At 45.7% G+C, this 19,145-nt stretch overlaps 1 protein-coding gene across 1 annotated transcript in view; it reads right to left on the bottom strand.

The window, feature by feature from the left end:
* The window catches only part of LOC142570456 (potassium/sodium hyperpolarization-activated cyclic nucleotide-gated channel 1-like), a 53,989-nt gene that overhangs the window by 8,071 nt on the left and 26,773 nt on the right, over positions 1-19,145 (bottom strand). The window contains exons 6-7 of the mRNA XM_075678841.1: positions 16,175-16,393; positions 3,054-3,200 (exon numbers count right to left, since the gene is read on the bottom strand). Coding sequence (XP_075534956.1) covers positions 3,054-3,200; positions 16,175-16,393 — 366 coding nt within the window. The remainder of the gene's footprint in view (positions 1-3,053; positions 3,201-16,174; positions 16,394-19,145) is intronic.

Below are 19,145 nucleotides of genomic sequence, written 5' to 3'. Positions count from 1 at the left end.
AAGCCATCTGCGATGTGGACGAAGTACGGAGAGTGCTGGTAGCTCCTTATGCTCTGGGCCTTCGATGGTTGGTTCGCGCTAAAGCGAGAGGCAACACGAAGGTCAATTCACTCTCTCCTGCTGCCGCTCAATCACTCCAGCATTATGACAGCGAGTTTCCGCGGTCATCGAGTGAGATGTCTCCATGTTTCCCTGTGTGCGCGTGACACTGTGCTTGTTAATGTAGTTAGCAAGGGAATGTTCACAACTTCATACGGACGATAAAGCTGCAATCCTTACTTCGTATAGTTGTCTACTAATTTGCCATCGCAGTGGATGCTTCGCCTTTCGGGCAAAGCTGCGACTTTTCTGCTCACCGCAATCGCCCTGCGGCCGCTGTCGCTCTACTCAGTGGGCTGTTTGAAGTAACGTGGCGTAAACGAAGATATTGGTTCGTAGACCACCATTATGAATCACCCATATAACGTGAGTCAGAACAGTTTGGCGGCTGTCACAATTAGAGAGCACCGTGGCAAGGCGCACAATGGAACGCGGAGCCCTGCTGTCCTTGCGCTAACTCTAACTCCAGCCGCATTTTACTCTCTTCCACCGCAGGTTCATTAGCTTTTTTGCTATACTGTCTTGAAAGGGACACTATGGAGAAAAAACTATTTGTGCTGTATTAGTAAGTTACCCTTGCATAACACCAATAAGGCCACTCTTATACTGCGAAAGAGTGGTAAACCAGAAAAGGAGGAATACGAATAACCGCCCGCTACAGTTCGGCACGACGTCGTGTATTTTGACGGCTTTTCCACGAGAGTAGTTAATTTTTTATCAGCAAAGACGGAATACATTGTGTTCCTAAAGCAGCCAAGGACTAAACTTGGCAGGTTTCAAGAACATTTACTAAGCTAACACGGCGCAAATACTAAATTATAGATTGAAATTCGTGACGTCACACTGGCGTGCTGGCGCTGGGGTTTCGACGTGATATTGAAAACAAAATGAAATTTGACCTTCATTTTCTCTTCTGATAATAAACCTATTAATGCTAAAGGAATGAGAAGACAGTTTTGAAAGAATATTTTTTATAAGCCAAACTAATTTAGTGTTTCTTATTAGTATCCTTTTAAACTCAAGGCAGTCGACAGAGTAACTACACAATTATTCACCTCTATGCGGGTGCTTTGACATGTTAACAGAACATGTTCAATCTCTGCGCTATATCCAGGCGCTACAAACGAGCAGTCGGCATTGGCAATTTTTATCCTAAAGCACTGCCGTTCAGGATATCACGTAACGTCATATGGCTTCGAACAGCATTGTTACAGCGCATTGAAGTATCATGAAGCTTCTTTTTTTTATTTCGTTCTCTAGTGTTCGATATAGTCACACGGCTAACTTCCTCTCCATCACGTCAATAACCACTGTGCTGTTTCCCGGTCTCATATCTTCTGCCGGTGTCAACGCATCCGTTTATGTACCATTTGCTGGTTAGGTTCATGGCACGTTTGCACATTTCCTACACCGTGAGCGAACCTTTTTTTCAAAAGCTGCGGAAATTTTCCCATATTTCTTTCAATGCCCCTTAATGAGAACGAGAGAGATGCGGGCGATCGCAGAGACCTCCCGCACCTGTTTCCGAGCAAACTTCCTGGAAGCTTCTAAAGAAAAGTTGAGCACTACTAAAGATAGTCGACGTGTTATCTAATGTTGAAGGTTATCTGCTCCTACGTTATCTACCATTTCTTCGTCTGACTGGTACAAAGTCAACTCAAGATGCACATTTTGCGAGACCATCGTCATCGGCGTGTACAGGTTTAGCTTGAGCTTCATCCTTCACTAAAGGTTACGCACAGTTTGAAGATTTCTGCAAGCCCGTTATGCAGTTGTGATGATGGCGATGATGATGATGTGAGCATCCACTTTGAAACTGGGTAGTGACAAATTTCACCAAGCTTCTTCGTTTAACGTTCTAGTACGTATATTTCTAATTACCTTCATACATTGAGCTATATATACTGCCGTTTTACTGACGTCTGGAAACAAAATCTATACAACGAGGTGTATTGTTTATAAAGAGTGTTATCTCCATATAACATGTGCCACCTCTTCACTGCGTAATATGTAGATTACACACCAAAGCTTAATGTGACAGAATTGTAAAACTGTACAAACGAACACGTTTCAATATAAGACACTGACCCGTTTTCTGAATGGACCACTAAGCAGTGAATCGTACCGATGATAAAGGCGGCGTGAAAAAATTGCCGATTGCCCAGCGTATTTACACCAACTGCTGCACGTCCGACTGGCCCCGTAGACTGTTACGGAGTTAGTTGCTATATAGACCGTTGTTAGAACTTGGAAATTTTTTGGTATACCTGTCAATAGAGGACACTTGAAAAGAAGGATGTCTGGTTGGGTGGGGGGGGAGGGGGGGCTTAGAAATTTGCCAATGAACATCTGACACCTAGCAGAGGCCTCTGACGTGCAGCTATAATGAGGAGTTAATGTATCAAAGTATATTAAGATAAATATGGCAAGTATCGTATCAGATACGAGTAATCGGCTTGTATCTTGTACCTGTATCAGTATACATTTTTGAATGTATCTTTGTCCAGCCCTGCCGAGAACTCACTGTAGCGTGAAAGAGGCTTGGTAAGGCATAAAAGAAGCATAAAGGAAATATAGTTGGCTACGCCGTCTTGAAGTTCCCCCACATCTCACCGTGGCATTAAAAGTTTTGACAGGACCCAAAGATAGAATACATTTCTATTCTAAAACACCCAAGAACTGAACTTAGCAAGTTTCCATAACTTTTACAAGGCCACAATGGCTTAAGTATGAATAAATACTTTGCAATACTTGACGTCACACTGATTTACCGGCGCTGGTGTTTCTGGGCTTCCCGAACAATGTAACTTTGATTTTCTTTATTTTGTTTTTCTTCATTTTTGTTAGCGATCAATCTCTTACCGCGAAACTAACAAAAATTCAGCTTTGAAATAACACTTTGTCAGTCCAACCCAATTTAGCTTTCGTCTATAAAGTCCGTCTTCGTGTCTTACCTCCCTGAGTGGGTCCGAGAGCGATGCGAGGATCTTGGCCTCGTCGAAGACGCGCCCTTCGTAGCGGTTCTCGAAGTAGTCACGCATTCGGGAGCGCAGCTTAGTCGGGAACTTCTGGCACTGCATGTAGTCTTCCACTTCCTTCAGCTGCGAACCACGATTTGCGATAGACAACGTGAACACTTTTGGGTTAATTTGGTGTCACATAAGTTCCTATTAAAATTATCTTAATATTGAAAACACCGGCGCTGCGATTGTTAAGCTACAACTGGAATTATGAGTAGTGCACGTGTTTTGTCTAATCTTCGTGCTTCTGGTTTCTGATGCTTTCTGGCTTTGTTAAGTGCAATGTGTCCTTCTTTATTGGCCTTACTTTCCAAGCAGTCGTGTTCCTGTAAACGCACAAGCCAATCAACAGCCGCGCATGTGCGAAATAATTGGCAATCGAGAAGAGTATAGAAATGAACGCATGACTAACAAGCCCAAGATGGCAACATTTGTGAAGCGCATTTGGGGATTATTGCATTTATAAAGCAATATTTTTGTAGGATGTGTTCAATTTGCAAGGTCACAAAGTCGTTTTTATGCGAGAGCAGTGAAGTATAGGCAACTTCATATACTGTATGCTATAATATCCATCCATGTTGCCGCACCATTTACAGCTCCCGCAGACAATTTACAGTTTTTTTAGAAAATATATATTTTTTATAAAGAAAAGCTATGACCATGAGACACCTGTAGTCTTCGCATATGAGCTCTACGGCGAGGCGCAAATACATTGTCACTGCTGAAGCTACTCTGAAAAGGCTAATTAACAAAAATGTATTACATAACTTTTTACTAGTGCCTTAGACGCAGTTCTTTAATTGGCGAAATTGAAGGACGTCACATTTTAATACACCCTCATTTTTATTGCAATTATGTAGACACTACTATGCATTTCTGCCATCACCGTCAGCGTCGCCGTGAGGTTCCGCATAGAGTCCAAGGGCCCCATCGCAGATGGCTTTCAAGATACAGCGGTCGGGGCGGGCGCCCGCCAGGGCGGCTGTATCTTGAAAGCCATCTGCGACGGGGAAGGATTCGGGCCATGCGCTGTGCTTTCGCGGCTTAGCTCGCGTTGATGCGAGACGTAGCACGAAGGTCAATTCGCTCACTGCTGCTGCCGCGTTTCCTTGCTCCGGCGTTTTGACAGCGAGTTTCCACGGTGATCGAGTGAGATGTGTTCATGTTTGCTTCTGCGCGCATGACACCATGCTTGTTAATTGAGTTCGTATACGTATGCTTACAAGTTTATACGGACGATAAAACTACTGTCCTTACTTCGTATAGCTAGCTGCCCCCGAATTTACTATCGCGATTGGTGCTTCGCCTTTCGGGCGAAACAGCGACAATTTTAAAGGTCTTGAAAATCACACCTAATTCAAAATATTTATTATCGAATTACAACGGTAAATCTCGGCAATCTCGAAACCGAGTGTAGGCGAGCGCAGGAAAGGCGGTCACGCTATCATATCAGGCCGAAACGCCCTGTGACGACAAGCACGAGGAAGTTTGAAACTGAACGTCTCGACTTGTCATGGCAGCTACTGATACGGCACGCTTTTCCAAGCAAACGTGCCGCTGTGTGTCAGGTCAGGATTTTTCGCGGCATGCTATCGTTCAAACTGGCCTTTAATTTAGATGATGAATATCTCAAATCACGTGCGATTTCTTTGTTTCTAAAGAATGAGTATGCCATAAATTGTCACGCCCTACAATTTTTTATACACCCCACTGTCCCCAAGTTAATAATAAAAAGTTAACGAAGAAATTTTTGTTCGTTAATCTTTTCAGAGTAACTTAAGCAGGGGCCAAGTATTTCCGGCTCACCATATAGCTCTTATGCGAAAACGACACGTGTCTCAGGGTCATGACTTTTTATATCTGTATTGTCACTCTCTCTCATATATATATATATATATATATATATATGACCAAGCATGAACAAATTTGCTCAGCGTAACGAAAATATTACTTCCTACATAAAGATATAAAGTCGGCTCACAGGCATCTCTAAAGCACCCGTATCTGTTAAAAATATTGCGAGTTATATTTAACGGATTCTTTCATTTACTTTATTTTCATTGCTTTAGCTACTAGTATGTGCCACTGGCTGTAATGCCTGTCACTTGGACAATTCTGCAGAATGCGCATTTCCCAGTACGATACCAACATAAAACATGAACGTTGAATGTCGGCTGACAGACGTCTCTAAAGCACACCGATTTGCTAATACAATGGCGAATTATATTTCACAAATTCTTTCATTTAGATTAATTTTTAGCCATTCCGCATATATGTGCCCCTACAGGGACGTGCCTGTTATCACTGTGGCACAAGAGGTACAGAATCCCTATATGTTACTTGGTACGTGTCATACTTTTCTTTGAATGCACCTGTCATCACCCACCTCCTTCTCTCAACAAGCATCGCACATCGCCTTCGTCCTTGTGACGTCGCTGACTGTGCGTCTCTCACGGTGCATCCACCTGAATCAAGGCGCGTCCTCACTTGCGGAAATGAGCGCGCGCAAGGCGGCACGCTTACAAACGCGCGCCGCGAGAGGCTTTTTCGCGGCAACAATTCCCTAGGATAGCAGCTGGGGCTTGTTGCTTTTCCATCCCGGTGGTAACAGCGCGAAACGTAAACGGGACACGAGACGAGAAGACGACACCACAAGCGCTGCCGAAATAAGCGCGCCGCCTTGCGCGCGCTTATTTCCCCAAGTGAGGACGTACCTTTAGAGATTGCGCTTCGGCGTAGCTTGTAAACGATGCAGCGTATACAGATTGCATGGCAATAAGGCTGTTATATTTTTGTGGTGGATAAAAATAAACATTTCACGCGATTACGCGCTGCATAGGATGAAATTAAACAAAACTGCATGCATCGAAGTTAATCGTGCAGCATTTATTAACAGCGTTATTAAAGCTTCGCTTCATGTGGATTACAACACGTGCGTTGGATCTGCGCTTCCCTTTTTTTTTTCTTAATTAAGAAGCCGTGGTTGGTGTCAGTGTTTCAACTGCAGCTCTGCTAGCTCTATGATACCTTTCTTTCTTCTGTAGCTTTTCCGGATGCGTGCATCATGCATGGTGTGCATTGTCGGGAATTTCTGAGGAAGAAAGACAATGCGCTTAGAGAGACTTATTGGAATCTCCCGTGTTTTACGGGATGCTTTTCACGAATTGGCAGTTATCCAGTGTACCTTTACATATCAGTGAAACGGAGCCCTAATATTGGAATGTTTGAGTACAGTCCAGGCTTACACCTCCCATCCACACTGCCGATGCTACTGCAGTGGACAGTACTGATTCTGGAGCGCCCGACTGTGCCACTGGCTGCCACGTTTGGCTAACGCCCGCTCAACCACTCCGTACAGGATGGAGCTGACGTCCTCGACCTCTTACCGTTCTAGGACGTCGCCTTCCGCAGTTGCCGAGGCGGCTCTAGCTTAGGTTTTCTTCTTCTGTAATGTAACGATATGTCATGACGTGTAATGACAACGACTGAGCGTGTCTGCTTCGTCTTCACTTTTCTTTTTGTTCTAATGCTTGGCTTTTATCACGTTTACAGGTTGGCGCTACATACTAACGTCGTCCTGCTTTCTCCGCGGATAAAGTGGCGCCTACTAACGGCACAGCCCAAATAAAGATTTGTGAAAAGTCGAACGAATCAAGCCGTAAGAAGCCTAAAGGTTGTTTTAGACCAGTGGCTAAGTCCGGGTAGGTGAGGGAAGGAAGAGAAGCCGAGTCTTTCCATTGCCCCACCGGGTGGCGCGAATTGCACAAATAGGGACGAATCACGCTTCTTTGGCTTCACGAAATGAGATTGTTCGCTCTGACCCTGCGAACGTTCATTCCAACAAACACGGCATGAAGCAGTCTAAGGCTTATTGTGCATTATGTTTCGCCATCTATCGCGTTATTACTTCGCGTTACGGGCGAAACTGTTGTTGTTGTTGTTGTTGTTGTTGTTGTTGTTGTTGTTGTTGTTGTTGTTGTTGTTGTTGTTGTTGTTGTTGTTGTTGTTGTTGTTGTTGTTGTTGTTGTTGTTGTTGTTGTTGTTGTTGTTGTTGTTGTTCGCCTCCTCACGCACTGCCACGGCTCTATCGAGAGCCGTTACTCTATGCTTGCATCTTTTTTCCTGACTTCATGCAGTCGCATATTCTGTCGGTATTTATGGAGCACCTAAAAAGAATATGCCTCATCCGGAGTCCGCGAGAACGCGAGTATAACACAATAGTGTTTTCACCAACGCCAAAGGAAGCATATGCGTTGTTCGATACTGTCATGCTCGTTCGTCTGCGCAGCATCTGGCCAGAACGCGCGGCGGTTCATCATGCACATATTGGGTGTGTGCACGATAGAGTAGTTGTACTCCACACGAATAGATTAAAAGACTGTTAGAACGTGTCCACTGAATTCTTAGCCGCTAGAGTGGTTTCAAAGATTACAGTTGCTGACGTACATAAAATAATTTAACGCCTTTGTACCGCGCATTGGGTCAGGCTGGTAGTGTTAACGTGCCACTTCAATGCATTTACTTATGCAGGCAGATTCATGGCAGCTAACGCGGGCCAAGCATCTTAAAAACGGGGCTGTGCGAGATACAAAGACGAGACCAACGGCGTTTTGTTAGCTGTCACTCTGTAAAAACTGCCGATTTGTTTTCCTGTCATCCTGATTAGACAATTTATCAAAATTAATTACCTAAGCCAATAAGTAATTATATAACTACGTAGGCTCGTATGTCAAACTGTGCATCGCATTCGAAAGCACCTCCCATAGTTCCCAGTTCGATACATTTTCCCTGGATATTATTTTTGCGCGCTTCAAATTTGTGCCGCCAAACGCGAACAAGGATTCGAAGTCGGCGCGCGCAAGCGAGTCTCGCGAGCGCGGTAGCAGCGTTCTCGAAAGATGTCTCAAAGAACTGACGCTACTCGATGGCCGATTCGATGGCCGCGTAAAAAAATGACGAGGCGGTGATGTAACAGCATCAATTAATAATGTTTTTAAAAGCGAAGCTTTTATTTGCGAACCTCGCCCGGTTTCGTGACCACGGGCGCTACGGCCTGGCTGTTCTCTCGCCGAATAGGCCAACCAATCACAGCGGAGTGTGCGCGCCGCTGGGTTCCTTGCCCCACCACCAGGTGGAGCTCGCCTCCGCGCATCCGCAAGAGCTTGGTGGCGCAACCCACCACCCCGTTCCAAAGGGGACGCTCATAACATCCATCCATCCATCCGCGGCAGCGATGGCCGCATTGCATTAGCCTCTCACTTTGTGCGGACATTAAGTAAACACAAACTCGTGTTTCGACTTTTTATGCACTCACACAATGCTTCGCTGTATATAAATTTCAACTAATTGCATATGCTGCATATTTCTTTTTTTTTTTAGTTCGTTTCAGTTGCGCTCCTTATCACCGTTCTAAGCCGCTACGCAGTTCTCTGCAATATACAGCGTAACGCTGCTGCTTACCCATTCGCCGCGAGATCGAATTATAGGCGGCAGAACCGTCGCCGCGTTAGCGTGGATGGGCGGTAGACGGCGCGCAATGTGTGAGTCGGCGCTGCGCTGTGAATAATTCGGCCCGATTTTCTGGTAATGAAACGCGCTGACTGCAGTGACATTATATTGTATTGCCCTCCAATGCCACATTTTGTTGCTCAAAATGCGCACGTTTCCATTTACTTGAAAGAAGCGCAAACTGTCATTCAATGGGGGACTGACACTCACCCCCACATTCTATGTATCGGCACTTTTTCGGAGCTTCTTGTGTATACTTAGTTTGCGTTCCGCCTACTCTATTAATATTGCTGCACCAGTTATTAATACCGTATTCTGTGCGAATCTTGCGCTGGTTGAAAAAAAGTATATTCCTGTACAATGAAGGTAAAGCAGCAAGTTATAATGCACATTCTACAGCTATTTTTCTTTTTTTTTATATTGGCTGTGAAACGCAAACAGTTAATGAGTTCAACTAGGCGAGCTAGGCCACCGTGACAGTACGTTAGTAGATCATCAGGTTGCTTCAGACTAGATTATTTTCATCCCCCTTGCACGGTTAAGCGCACGACAGCGATTTGGCAGAGTTGTAATTATTTCAGGAAATAAAATCTGATGTATTTCAGCTAATAGTGACCACTGTTTCGCACCAAGCTAACAACACCAGAATTAAGAGCGAGAGGAAATTATAATACCCGCCTTTCAACTTAGTGCTATGACGTCCTCCGTCTAGAGATTGCTGTGTCACTCATGATCTTCGTACAACGCCATATTTTTAGCTTTACTTTTGTAGCAGGTAATCAAAGTATAAAAGTGCACGACTTAATGGTGAGTCAAAATTAATTCGCGTAGTGGCATCAGAACCACCACATATTGAAAGAACATATTCGGTAGCGTAATCACAACGCGAGAGTCATTGGATTACCGTAATTATTCTAATGCAGTTTTCGTACTATAAAGTGCATGACGCGATATGATGTGAGTGCACACGTACGACTCTTTCTTCTGCTGCTCTGAGTGATGTTCACACCACCCAGTTCATGTTTCGTGGTATCACAGAGTTTTCGGAGTGATCAACACACCGTGACGAGTCACATTTTAGCGCGATTTTCACGCCTCGCTGCTACCACTTCATTTAATTAAAACAAGGTAATTTTCTTGTATGTGTGTGATATTCTCGAAACACGAAGAAATAATAAAATTGATGTGAATGTGGCGAGCGCAGGGTGCAACAATAACACATCCCGCGCTCGACACGGCAGTCACTGACCTTACTATACAGCGCAAAGATGACAACACAACGCTAAATGCTTTTGTACCAGGTCAAAAAATGTAGACCACCATTTATGACTGTGCTACGGCCACGGAAGAAGCAGCCTTTAAAGCTATTCACGTCCATGAGCCATACACGTACATGTAAACATGTAGGCGACGCGTGGCACAACCCACACTCACGGCCGGTCTGGACGCGCTCGGTCCCTGTGCCCCACTATCTGTGGTTCAGTCAGTGCCCGCCAGGCGACGACTCTGCTCGATCTTGCGGCCAATAGACCTACATCACGGTGCTACGTCACGAAAATGCGGTAGCGCTGTCGTCGGAAGTGACTTTCGCACTACGCCGCCGAGCCTACCTAAGTAACTGCTGGCTTTCGCGGGTGCGTGTGCTGCTCTATGTGTGCCGCCTTTATTATATGGTTTTAAAACGAATTAAATACACTATGCGGAGCTGCGGAGCGCCGAAAAACGCAAGAGACTGAAGCTTTCGTGGGTTTCTTGTTGATTAAAACCGTCGCACAATCGGCCACCACGCTAAAAAGCGAGAGTTGGGTTTCGGAACCAGATGATCGATTATGCGCCGAACATTTCGTAACAGTTAAGCTTCTCTGTTATTTTGCGAGGCATGCATTAGCCAACAAGGCTCCTTAGGACCATTAATAGCGTGTCATTACAATCTCCTACCGCACTATGGGAAAGCTAGATTAGGAAGAGCCTTGAATATGTAGTCGAGTAGCAGATTCCCCTCAAAACACATCACATTCAAATTCAAGCTTAATACTGTTTTAGCGCAGAAATTACAAAACGTAGGAATGCACACGAGCGGGACAGGCGCTACCTGACCCGTTCGTGTCCCTTTGTGTTTTTTTTTGTAAGTTCTGCGCTAAAACAGTACTAAGTGTGGATTACCAAATACCCAGAGACAATGCTCTGTCCCCCCCCCCCAATTCAAATTTATTTTCACCTCTAAATATTGAGACGCCTGCAGTGTAGATAGCCTAGCACACTTTCACATACGCAGACAGCACGATCACAGCTGCGTTAATTGCAGTGCCAATGCCATAAAGGCGCCTAAACGTGTTTATGAATTTCACCGCGCGAAATAAAATGAACAGAGTTGATACGGAGTTGGAGCGATTTGACGGCCGTGATCAACAGCTCCGATTGCGCGGGCTTACACAGCTGGCGTCGCCGTAGGGCCGGTACTTCGCCGGTCCCATCACTCAGCCGAAGCGACCGCTTCTATCGCCGCTCACGGTGACATAGAAATCGGCTACAGTTTGTTTTAGAGCGCAGGGGAGGCATTCTGTAAGATTCCACCTAGTGGACATGTCCATTTCGTCTGCTGTTGAAGTTCTCATTGACTGGGCTGGGCTCCGCATCCGCAGCAGTGAGGCGCCACAGCCAATCAGAACTTCAACAACCGATGAAATGGACATGCCCACTAGGGGGACTCTAACAGAATGCATCCCCTGCTCTTTGGCGCCCGTTCCTGCGGCTAGCGTCGGCGTCGTCCCTCGGCGTCCTCGTAACCGATCGACCGAGCAAAGCGAAGGATGAAAGAGCGAACGTGGAGCGCAGGTGAAAGGCAGCATTAGCGTAGAGAGCGCGAGGAGGAAAGCGGATGAGGAGAGTGCAGCGGAACCATGAGGCGGAAAGCGGAGGAAAAGGGTATGACGAAAGCGTGCGAAGAAAAGCGTAGTGCCGCACACGACGGGCTTTGCGGCGACGATGGATACGAGATGGCGCCAGAGTCGTTTGTTCACCAATGCCACCACCGATATGATGTATGGAAACAAAGCGCTGCATGAGCGGAGGCCTGTCTGCGGCGGTCGCTGGGAATGGTATCCACACGTCACGCACGCGCTGCCTCTCCCGATCTCCCGATTAGAGAGGCAGTAGCACCGCACTTCGCTCCGTTTGCAACGTGCCGCACGAGACATATTGTCCGCGCCAGTCAACATAACGAGAAATGATGACACGTATAAAGTTGCGCTCAAATTTCGCATTAGGGAGTTATCGTAACTGTTGGTGAATTTTTTTTTTCACATGAATTAGTACTTAATAGCAAAAAATGCCCAGTTCGCGCGTGTTTCGTAAAGTATACTTTACAAAACACGCGCGAACTCGGCATCCGGGTGCTATAGCGCCCGATACTAAACCACTGGCGTGATCGCGAGCAACGATTTAACAGCATTTCGTCGCACTCCCAGCGAGGCGGCTCAGCTGGCCTGCAAGTACTGCGTTTCGCTTGCCATTCGCACCAACGACACAAAAAAAAAAACAATTTATTTAACCCAATAAAGCCCAACGTACCTCTCTTGATACGCTGAATTTGATGCCTCTGATTTAGCGCTGTAAACCCAATGTACATGCCCCCAATAGAAGTTCTCAGTTGTGAGTAGTTCAGCAAATAAATTACCAACTAAGTAATTACGATACTCATTAACTTTTGCTTCATTATTCGAAAAAGGACACAGTGCAAAAAAGGCAAGGACACGAGAGAGCGACACGCACACAGCGCTGACTGACAACAGTTTATTCATGAAGCCATGAAGGAATAAATATATGGGGTGCTACCATGCGCAATATGTGAATGAAAGGCAAAAAACCTGGAACACATTTTGCAATACTGATAATGATAGCCACGTATTTAGAGAGAACACGCAATGCTTGCCATTCAAACCCTGTCAAGATCCGCTATTTCCCGAGATGAAATTGCAATCGAAAGAGAACTGACGCACGAGCTATCAAACTTCACGTGTCAGCTATGATTTCACGTGTTAGCTGTGAACTCTGTTTAGCCAGCACTTCGCATTTTTCCAAGTAGAGCTCACACCCGTGGTCGCGGCAATGAATACCCAAATGGCCCTGTACCCCAGAATGACTGCCCTCTACGGGCAACTGCAACCGAAAAAGGTATTTGGCAGAAATCTGTCTCCGTATTTCTGCAGAATAAATTTAGTCTACTAACTACTGACGACATCTATCTGGTAAGAGACTCGGACGCTGTCATCAGGTTTTTAAAAGGGAACAATAAGGGTCTGAGGGCTGTTTCTATCAATGTTTTATAAAAGACCTGTATTATTGGCTCCCACAGGATGAGATGCTAAGATGTATAGAAGGATGCATAGACAACTTTGGAGCGATAACATTCCAGAACGAGAGAGGAATTGAGGTTAGTGGGTTTTTAGAATTGTTGTCATTTTATCTTAAATCTACCTTTGTCTCTCGGGAGGAAATACAGTACATTAAAAAAGTGGAATTTGCATAGGTTCATGTCTTGCGCCTCTCCTCAGTAATATTTACCTCACACATAAAGACCGCATTATGCAAACTTTTATTGATATGACCGTGGTGAGAAAAGTGTGCACATATGTAGACGATTTTTTTTAGTTCTCATGGAATTTCCGGAGGAGGTGCTTGAGCAGGCTTCAGGAAAAGTGTTAGGTGCATTCAGAAAAAAAAAACTGCATCCGTTAGAGCTGACGCATGAGCTACCCGAAAATAACTGTTTAAGGTTTCTGGACGTCAGGTTGTGCATGTCCAGTAGACACTTGTGCTGATCGTTCGAACCAAGGAGCGAGAAACCGCTTCTCTCTTTCCATTCGGGAGACTCAAAACTAGTCAAACGAGGAATGGTTAATGTACGCCTCGTCAGTGCCCTTGGAAGTTCACGTCCGCATTCTATGCAAAAAAGTTTTGATGCTCAGGTTGGCCGCTTGTTGTCTGCCGGATACACGAAGGCTTTAGCATCAGCTGTCGCGGAAAAGCTTTTCAAGCAACTCAAGCATGGCGAAGCTGACCGAGCACCCTGCCGCCAGTGTAAAAGAAAAAGCGTGCAGTACTTCTGTACATACATGATGTGTCCCACAAACTGAAGAGGGTATACGGCAACGTGCTGGTGTTGCGGTGGCTTTCCGCGCTGCGCAAAAACTAGCAAAGCTTTGCAAGTTTTTTTCACAAGCCAGGTGTGGCCATTGTACTGTGAAACACAGGAAGGGTTTAGTGCCCTGCATTACTGGCGTAGTGTATGCGATTCCTCTCTTGTGGAAAAAAGCACGTGGGAAAGACACGAAGGTGCTTAAATGATCGTCTCAGGAAGCGCCATAACGAAGTGTACAACACGGTACAGGGCCATCTGGGTATTCATTGCAGCGACCACGGGTGTAAGCCCCACTTGGAAAAAAGCGAAGTGCTGGCCGAACATAGTTCACAGCTGACATGTGAAATCATTGAAGCAGATTTCATTAGGAAGTTTGGTAGCTCGAGCTTCAGTTCTCCTTCGATTGCACTGTCATCTCGAGAAATAGCGTATCTCGACAGGGTTTGAATGGCAAGCATTCCGTGTGCTCTGTAGGTACGTGGCCATCACTATCAGCATTACAAATGATCTTCGAGCTTTTTTAGCCGGCCCTTCACATATTGCGCATCGTAGCCCCCTATATATTTATTCCTTCATGGCTTCATGAATAAACTGTTCAGAATAAAAGTCAGCGCTCTGTGCGTGTCGCTCTCTCGTGTCCTCGTCTCTTTTGCGCTGTGTCCTTTCTCCGATGAATCGCCAACAAACGCAAGCTTCCACGCTAAGCTCAATTATTCTTTCGCTGTTTTCTTCATACCAATATACTCTCCGTGGCCAGAAATACGCGTGAGCAAGTTGTCTTAATTTTCTTTGACACACGGAATCGTGTCCGGGCTTTGTGGGGCTAAGCCCACGTTAATCATGTTGTCAAAAACAAGCGCACTACGATGAGCTGCAGCCAGATCGCAAGCGCCGTCGGCCGTCGTTGCGGCGGTCAGCGAACTAGGCCTACCGTCTAGTTCGGCCCCATTTCGATGGGGGGGCGATATGCGAGAACGTGCATTGGGTGAACGTTAGAGAACCTCAGGTAGTATTTTCTAATTAATCCGGCGCCTCCATTACCGCACGCGTCATAATGAAATGGTGGTTTCAATAGCCCACACCCCCTCACCCCATGCCTTAAAAAGAAAGAAAGCGCCGTCCTAGCGTGCTAGCAGGGGAGGCGAGAGTAGACGGAGCCCACGCAAGGTCGCTATAGTGCCAAAAATATATCGGCGGCGCCTATACGCTGTTTGCAAACATGGTGCACGTCTATATCCGCAGCCTACATTGCCCCATTTTCGCGGTCGCCAACTCAACCATTTAGTACAGTTAGGTTGTCTGGAAAACATTTCGAGAGCACAGGCGCGTGGGCGCGCTCTGAGACGGTGTCATTTGTTTGCGTTTTGCGGAACGATATGAAACACGGGAAAATTAACTAGAAAAAAGAAAATTCGGTAAGCTCGGAGTCTGTTAAATATGATGTCTTTGAACGCGACGTACAATTTGACATTCGTGCTTACGCAATTATACAAGTAATTGTATTTAAGTACATAATTTGACTACTTTGCTAATCGATAACAGAAAACAATTTCTTCAGTTTCAAGAACTCTCCGGATCTCGAAAATTCGAGGCGGGTGGTGACGCCGCCTTAACGTTCTCGCGCCCGGTCTACGTGACGTCATGGATTCTGAAGCCTTCTGTTCGGGCCAAGTTAATTTTCTTTATCGGCAAAGACGGACTACATTGCATTCGCATAGAGCCAAGAATTGACATTTGCGTGTTTCGAGAAATTTCACTGCGCCGCAATGGCCAAAATAATCATGAAGATAAATCATTTGAAATCAGTGATGTCATAGTGACGTACCGGAGCAGGTGGGTTAAGTCACGATATCTAAAAAAAAGGAAAGTTTGGCCTTCGTTTTCAATTTTTAGTAATCAAACTATTGCAGTGAAATCAACGAAATTTGACTACCGAGAAAACATTTCCGGTTTAAGAGGATTTGGCGTTTCTCTTTAGTGTCCCTTTAGTGTCACGGATGTTGACGATGTATTCTCGACCGAGTTAATATTTTATCGGCAATTAAGGACTACATTGTATACTAAAGTAGCCAAAGATAGAACGTAGACTTATACTGCGCCTACAATGTACGAAGTACGAACAAAACTACCTTGAAATCCATGACGTCACAATGACGTACCGGTGCTTCGGCTTCGGGGCGAAATTCAATTGAAAAAAAAAAAAAGGTTGCAAGGTCTTCTTCTTCTATTGTAATCAACCTCCTACCGTATAATTTACATAGCTAGAGCTTGAAAAAATACTTTATCTGTTAGTAAACTGATTAAGTGTCTCTTTAGCGTCTCTTTAATTCGGGGTTCATTATGGCGACCACGGAAAAGGACTCCGATGGGAGCCGCGAAGCCGCCGTAACGCACTACGGGCACTGACCTTCTCCCTGAGCAGTCGCCTCGAGTAGTCCATGGTCTGTATGGTGGAGGCGCACAAGCCGAGCAGGAGCGCGTATCCCACGGTGCCGGAGGCCATGCCCAGGCACATGAGCCACGCGTCGGCCACGTTGGCGGCCGGCGTGCGCCCGTAGCCACACGACACCATTTGCGAAATGGCGTTGTACACCGACCAGGAGTACTGCTCGAACCAGGGCTTGCGCTGCGGGACCCGGGGAGGCGGCGAGGTGTGTGTATACACGTGTGGCGCTCGAGAGTACGAGACGCGCGCGGAAACACTCGCAAACATTGTGGAATCTCGATGAGACCGTTTTGCTTTCTTACATATCTTACGTTGGTTTTCCTTCATCCGCAACAGCAACATCCAATTTCCAACATCCGCAATTTTCAAGACATTATCATCTTGGCTGACTTCACGCGCGTCTGGCATAGCTGGGATCTGGCTATTTGGTAACCAGTCTCAGACAGAAAAAGCGACAGTCGGTTAGGCGAGTTGTAGGTGTCGTACGAACGTGCAGCAGAAGCTAAGGATGTTATCGAAATTGAGTATAATTAGTCGTAAAAGACACTGCGGCCTGAGAGAGTGCGCGATGTTTTACTACTAGCGCCACCCTCCGGGTAAACGCTGACTTACACGTGCGCGCGGATATCCGGCATGTTCTCGCATGCCCCAGGCTTTCGCCGCGCGGATAGAGTTTGCGTGCTTTGAAGGCGAGCTCGTTTTTGCTGACTTCACATGAATCTTGTAACTACTTCCAGGATAAGAATGAAAGGGCCAACTAAGTGTTGATGCTAAAGAAGGCAAGGTCGAGGTAATTGCGCGTGAAATACGATACGAATTAGTAACGAAATGAGTGAATAATGAACCTGAGAAAGATACAATAAGAGACAAAATAAGGATATATGAAAAACATTTAGTCATATAATTATTTGAGCCACCATGCAATTCGGCCTTGCGTTCTTTAGCGTCCACACTTGTAAGCCATTTCCCTTCTTTCTTCCTTTTTCGCTCTAGTCACATTCCCCCATCCCAAGCTGCCAGCCGCAACTGAACTTAAGGCAACGAGCGGGAATTTCCCAATTTCTCATTATGCGAACAAATATACACAGCCATCAACTACTACATCGAGCAGAATGGCTGTTCTGAACTGTTCACGCCACTTCAGTAATGCATGCGTACGTGACATCACTTCGTAATTATCAGTTTACGAGCTACTGGAATGCATATCAAAGGCCGCACAGACATCGAATCACACACACACACACACACACACACACACACACACACACACACACACACACACACACACACACACACACACACACACACACACGCGCGCACACGCAATATATATATATATATATATATATATATATATATATATATATATATATATATATATATATATATATATATATACAAACCCGCACGCACGCACATTAGCACATGTACCTAGCTAACTTAAGTAGTGAACGGATTGGTTCATTTTTCTAGCAAGTGATGTTCGCCTAGGTATACAGTTCAACTGCATTGACCTAATCCGGCAAAATACTTACTCCTGAGAAGAAAGAAAGTCGCAGTTTTGCTCGAAAGGCGGTGTATTGCAAGCGATAGTAATGTACGTGTTAGACACTTAGAAAAAGCAAGGATTCTAGTTTTTATTCGCCCTTGTATATTGCAGTAAACATTCACTTACTGATTAAGTAACAAGCATGCTGTCTCGCACACACAGGCAAACATGAATAGATCTCACTCTACGGCCACGAACACTCAATGCAACATCGCTATCGTGATGAAGACGTCGGGAACGGACGCTTCATGCTGTTTCTCGCTTCACCGCGCTTTGCAAACTCGAGATTACGCGATCTCTAACACTAGGCGCGCAGGAACAGAGCGTGCGTGAAGCTGCTAGCAATCTCTGCTCGCAGCTGCCGCAGATTGCTTCTAATATACTGCGGGCGGGCCGCGTATATATGCGCTCAGCCGCGGCCGGACTAGAGGAGGAGACGCACGCTCATATACGCCCCCCCCCCCCCCACCACCCTTTAGCACGTCCCTGATCACGTAACATCCAACATTGAGCGTGCATCAAGCCACTATCCTCCTCAGATCATTCTGGCACGCTTTATTTCGCACGTCCAGCATGCGGGGCGCGAAATGACCTTGTCTCACTTGGACTTTACACGAAACATGACGGCAACGGCGAAAATTCCCCTGGAGTGTCCATATATCTTATATCGCAAATAAAATGTGGCTGATGTAAAAGAGAAAAAGTTTATTTAAATTAATATACTTGGAAACAGCGCGAAAAGGTGCGAGAGATCTAGGCAACACGTTCGCAACACTGCGCTCGTGTTAGCTAGACTCAACTGTACCGTTCCTTTGCGAACGACAGCTATAACCGCGCAGCTTTCGCTTCGTGACTTGTTCACGACTGCATCGTGCCACGTAGGACGCCGCGGCAATGCCTCTGTCAAACGTTATCTTATTTAAGGAAGGCCGGTGCCTTCAGGAAAAATTGCGAGACCCTTAGGCCCTGTTGCGAAGGTGGTGAAAATAGGGCAACGAAAAGGAGGACGGTTACTATATATGCTCCAGAAGAAAGATGACTGCATAGACCCTGGCGGCAGCAAGGACACCTATTCGCGAGACAGATGGCACAGGCGGATGGAAGGACAGATAGATAAATAGATGATAAAGCAGGCAAGAGCTAGCGGTTTGATCTACACAACAAAAGCAGCGTGAGTTGAAAGACTGATTCTTGTTGACAAGGATGGGCACTGTAGAAAGTACATCTTAGATACCATCTTAAGATACTCTTTGGGTATCTTGTATGTGTATCATGATATATTCGTCAAGACATGTATCAGTATCTGTATTTTCGATACATCATAAGAAGTACCGTCTATATATACAAAGACTCCAAGAGACACCGACATCGGTTAAAATTTAT

This window comes from Dermacentor variabilis, chromosome 2 (genome assembly GCF_050947875.1).
Source record: "Dermacentor variabilis isolate Ectoservices chromosome 2, ASM5094787v1, whole genome shotgun sequence".
NCBI lineage: Eukaryota > Metazoa > Arthropoda > Arachnida > Ixodida > Ixodidae > Dermacentor > Dermacentor variabilis.
This window is presented reverse-complemented; position numbering and strand designations above follow the sequence as displayed.